General features: G+C 56.7%; 1 protein-coding gene across 1 annotated transcript; it reads right to left on the reverse strand.

Moving 5' to 3' along the window:
- Positions 1-503: 503 nt before the first annotated feature.
- PIGV (phosphatidylinositol glycan anchor biosynthesis, class V) lies at positions 504-4,393 on the reverse strand. Its single transcript, XM_010160895.1, has 3 exons — positions 4,307-4,393; positions 1,576-2,733; positions 504-809 (listed from the first exon to the last, which is right to left on the reverse strand). The coding sequence occupies exons 1-3, from the start codon at positions 4,391-4,393 to the stop codon at positions 504-506; spliced, it is 1,551 nt and encodes a 516-aa protein (XP_010159197.1).
- Positions 4,394-4,611: the final 218 nt, after the last annotated feature.

The following is a 4,611-nucleotide window of genomic DNA, read 5'->3' on the forward strand; positions in this document are numbered from 1 at the left end:
CTCAGCGCGGGTGTGCGGGCCCTCACACACCCTCCGCCGCGCTCCCCGGGCCTGCAGAAGCCGCCGTTCCCACCCGGTGTCACCCCCAGCCCTGCTCCGCGGCCTGGAGAAGGAACCGGAGAGGTCCGGCAGCGCACGCAAGGCAGCAGGATCCTCCCTGGATAATTCCCGGAGTTTTCCCGCCAGGGAGAAGCCAACAGGCCGGGATCCCCGCTGTAAGCGCTGCTCTGGGACCAGGATCCTGGGGATGTGTTCCCTGTCCCACGCAGCTTACGGGAAGTTTGGTTGTGAGGAACGACAGCAGACGGGCAGGACACCGCAGCAAAGTGCCCGTTTCGGACAGGACCACGCGGCGCCAGCTCTGTACACACGCAGCAACTGAGGACCAAGGCCTCTGTAACCAAGGCAACAGCATCCTTGCGTATACATCAGGGTTTATAGCAAAATCGGGTTCCAGTTTTGATCAGAGCTTGTGCCCCACAACGCACCGACATGCCCCCTCGCTACGTCCACGGCAAGAAGTTGCAGTGCAGAATCAGTCCCAGCAGCCAGTACGACAGGAAGAACCCCAGAACGCATCTGCCGAGGGGGCTGATTAATCTACGGTTCTGCAGCAGCCTCACAACGGGGTTTGCAGAGGTCCCTTTCCCACACGATCCAGATTTACCTAGGAGAGACTTCTCGGAGCGAGGTGTTGCCGTTTGATCATCGGTCTCCTGGCTGCAGAGCAAAGGTTCGTATTCTTGCAGCAGGTGAGCAGAGAACCAGTACAGGATGGGAGAGGAGGAGCCAAGGAACCGCGTCAGCACCTGAAGACGGAGCAGAAAAACCACATAAACCCCAGGTCTCCCTCCATCTGTGACCAGCCCGGATCCCGAGGCATGGAAAGAGCCATCCACCTGCCTCAGACTGCTGAGATACGGGGCTGGGAGTTACTACACTGAAATGAAACACCTCTCAGCGCAACCTGCTGTATTTATTAGGGCATTTGGGTACACAGTCAAGCGGTCCCCAGGCTGGGGACAAGCACCTAATTGTCACCATCTCACCGAAATCCTTGTCACCATCAGGACCTGAGCTGGGGCGGCAGCCCCAGTGGAAATCTGAATCTCCTATTGTTTTTTCACTGGAAACCCAACCTTTAGGACACAAGCTGCGGTTTAAAAAGACCTTTGAACACTTTATAGAGATTGGCAACAGGCCCTGGATCCTTTAACTGCCATCCCTGAAGCTCAGCCCAACATGATAATGACCCGGTATCCCTGTCCTCCGACAGCCGATTAGCAGGGCTTGGCAAGCCTGGCCCTGCGCACACGTCAAACGCCACCAAACACCACCCAGACCCTTTGATCCCAGTGCCGAGCACCTGGCACGCTCCCTCTGGGAACTCTCCAGCAGAGCAGAGGATCTGGTTTTGGAAACTCTCCGTGGAAGTAGCTCCGCAAGAGGAAAGGCCAAGCTTTTGGTTTGCATTGCCCTGTGCCGGGACAGCTCAGGCTGTGACTGTCACTGCCGCATCACCGCGCTGCGCTCCCCCCAAGAGATGACTCCCGTGTGCGGCTACGAACGTCCTACCTGCACGTGCACGCAGAAAAATCCGAACGCCAGCAGGACTGTGGCATGGACCACGTACACGAAGACAGCGGGGCAGCAAAAGCCAGCTCTTGGTTTACCCTCTTCTTCGCTCTTTCTTCTCTCTAGACCGAGAGTTAGGCAGTACCGGGGGTCTGCAATGATGTAGGTCCAGGCAGCCCACGAGCCCAGAAGCGTGACAGGCAAAGCCAGCAAGAAATTCGGTAGCTGCCTGAGCTCAAAATACCTGAGGAAGCCCACATTCCAGTAAATGTCTTGAATATAGGAATAGACCACGGGGAATCGCTGGGAGCACCAAGGGGGTTTAAGCCCATCCATGGCTGCCAAACGATAGCCCTTATCCAGAGCCAGCTGCAGCAGCGGCTTGGGAACAGCCCGCTCCAGGCCGGTGTCGGGACCGCAGAACCTCACGTAAGCATAATACTGAAATAAAGCAAAAGGTAGAAAAATCCCAGCACACATCAGAACCACTGAAGATGCCACGCTAAGGAGTTCCTTCCACAGCGGAGGGAGCTTCCTTACCGATCCTGAAGCCCCCTGGAGCCGGAGGGCGAAGCATTTACCGCGGGAGTAGAGAAAGAAGCCAGCATTTATAAGCCCGTTGGCACGCGCCCCAGAAGCAAGGGAGAAGAGCAGCCCACTGAGCCAGCTCTGCCCCTTCTCCAGTTGCCACATGGCACTGAATGCCAGGAAGGCAAACATGCTCTCCGAGTAAGCAGCTGCCATAAACACGTTGGCAGGGCTGATAGAAAAGAGAAGGGCAGCAAGGAAAGCCACCCCGCGACACCGCAGCACGACGCAGCCCAGCTGGTACAGGGCAGTGGCTGCCAGGACAGAAAAGAGGGAATTAAGAAGTACGGCTGATAGCAGGAGGCGGCTCCGCAGCCGGAGCAGCCGCTGCAAGGGCCACAGAGCACCCTCGGCCACGGCACGCACGCTCAGGGGGTACAGCGGGAAGAAGGCGCAGTTGTGCTCGTACAGGTAACCGCGCTCGGCGATGAAGAGGAAGTGCTCTGCGTCCCAGCGCGAGAGGCCTCCCAGCAGCCGCTCCACCAGCAGGTCCCACAGGCCAGGCTCCGACAGGCGAGGGGGACTGAAGGCATCTGCAGCATGATCTGGGATCAGGAGGTTAAAGAGAGCCTGGAAAAGAAGAGAAGGATTGAAGTCCGGCACAGATCCTGCACCCTGCTGAAAGCACCGAGCAGGAGGAGGGCTCCCGGGTTTCCAAGAGGAAAGCCAGGCTGAGGGGCTTTGCAGCAAGGATGCCTCCAAGACCGTGAAAAGGTGCAAACACAATCTTTTGAATGGACTGAAGCTCTGGAGCATGAATCCCCACGGAACTGGACAGGCAAAGCTGCTCAGCCCCACGCTCAGGCCCATCTCGCCACGTACGCTCCCACCAGGTACCTCTGCAGCACTGGTTAACCCTCCTGTTCTACTCAATTTGGCATCACTGTCCCAGCTGATGCCCAGGGGAGAGGAGACAGAACTAGAGAAAAACATTTTCCCAGAGCAAACCAACGCGGCAACAGCAGCCGATTCCCAGGCCGTGTCTCTAGCCCGGTCCATCGGCTCTGCAGCTCAGCGTGCGTGCCGGGGGTCGCTTTCCGGAGATAAGCAAGCAGAATGCACACACCTCCTGTCCCCAGGAGCTCGTGGTGCTGAGCACGTGTTACAAGGCGAGAGAAAACCCCCAGGAGCTGATGAGATAGGAGATAAGCAGTTTCATATATTGTGATGTAATTCGAGTTTAAACTGAAAGTGGGGAAGTTTAGATTAGGTATCAGGAAGTAATTCTTCCCAGAGAGGGTGGGGAGGCACTGGAACAGGTTGCCCAGAGAAACTGTGGATGCCCCATCCCTGGAAGTGTCCAAGGCCAGGTTGGATGCGGCTTTGCGCCAACACGGACCCCTGCCCATGGCAGGGGGTGGGACTGGGTGCACTTTGGGGGCCCTTCCCACCCAAACCATCCTGGGATTCTATGAATGCCAAATGAAAGCATGTTTAAAAAACCAAAACCAGCAGAAAACCTCAGACAGTAAATTTTGTAGCTTAACTACACGGAGATTGGGATGAGTCCCCTGCAATAAACTCAGGGTTGGCAGAGGAAAAAGGCCATACTGAACAAATTGGGACTAAAAGACCTACAAAGGCGCCGTTTTACCACGAAGCACACATCTGGTCTAACCAGGCCTCTGGCACGTGTAGCACGGAGTCTTTCATCTCAGCCAATGGTTCCACTCGGCCCAGCGGTGACCGGGGCTGCCGCAATCTGCCAGCTGGCTGCTGCCCTGCTGCTAAAGAGCGTTCTCGGGCCGGTTCTGCTTCAGCAGGGCCACGGCTAAAGCCAGACTCCTTGCTGGCTGCCTGGGTACGCACAGGTAGGATGGAGTAAGCATCCAAGCCCTCCCGTGCTCAGAGAAGGATGTCTCTGGAACTGAGACTTGGGAGGAACGTGCAGGAGATTATTGTTCCTCTTAAACGGAGGCTTCGGCCTCTCATGCTGCCAAAACGGGTTACAAGGATACGTATGGAATTTTACTTAGGAGCAACCTGCCTCCCTGGATGCAGCTGCTCCGTTGGTTCTCCAAAGGAGAAGACCGTTTCCCAGTCAAGCAGAACCAGCTAGCCCACGGCGCAGCCAGGCAGCCCAAAAGAGGGGCAGCAAACGAGCCGCGTGGCGGCATCTTTGGGTCAGGACCAGGAGACTTGCCTGCAGCAGAAGCGTCAGGGCTCTGCAGCACACCGCAAACCGCACGACCTCTCGGAGGTGGGGGTCTCGCCTGCTCACCAGCTCCATTCTGAGCTCGAAAGTTGCCTCAGTAGGTGAGCGATGCTAGGGAAATTCTCCTTCCGGTTCCGGAAACCTGAGGGGACAGAGACAGAAGGGTGTTTCTGGCTTTGGCCACGTTTGTAAATATGTGCCTTGACTTGCTATCAGGCACTTCAAAGGGCTGCAAATCTCTGTGAACAAAGAAAGTCCCTTAGGAAAGAGCATGGCACTGGGCGGTGACGCAG

The sequence above is a fragment of the Eurypyga helias genome, unplaced genomic scaffold (genome assembly GCF_000690775.1).
Source record: "Eurypyga helias isolate BGI_N326 unplaced genomic scaffold, ASM69077v1 scaffold25140, whole genome shotgun sequence".
NCBI lineage: Eukaryota > Metazoa > Chordata > Aves > Eurypygiformes > Eurypygidae > Eurypyga > Eurypyga helias.

Bases quoted from the DNA above. Each gene is read 5' to 3' on its own strand.
- PIGV (XM_010160895.1), bottom strand. From the start codon at position 4,393: ATGGAGCTGGTGAGCAGGCGAGACCCCCACCTCCGAGAGGTCGTGCGG. The intron at 2,734-4,306 runs GCAAGTCTCCTG...CTTCTTTTCCAG, and splicing joins CCCTGACGCTTCTGCTGCAG to GCTCTCTTTAACCTCCTGAT. The intron at 810-1,575 runs GTAGGACGTTCG...CTCCGTCTTCAG, and splicing joins TTTTCTGCGTGCACGTGCAG to GTGCTGACGCGGTTCCTTGG.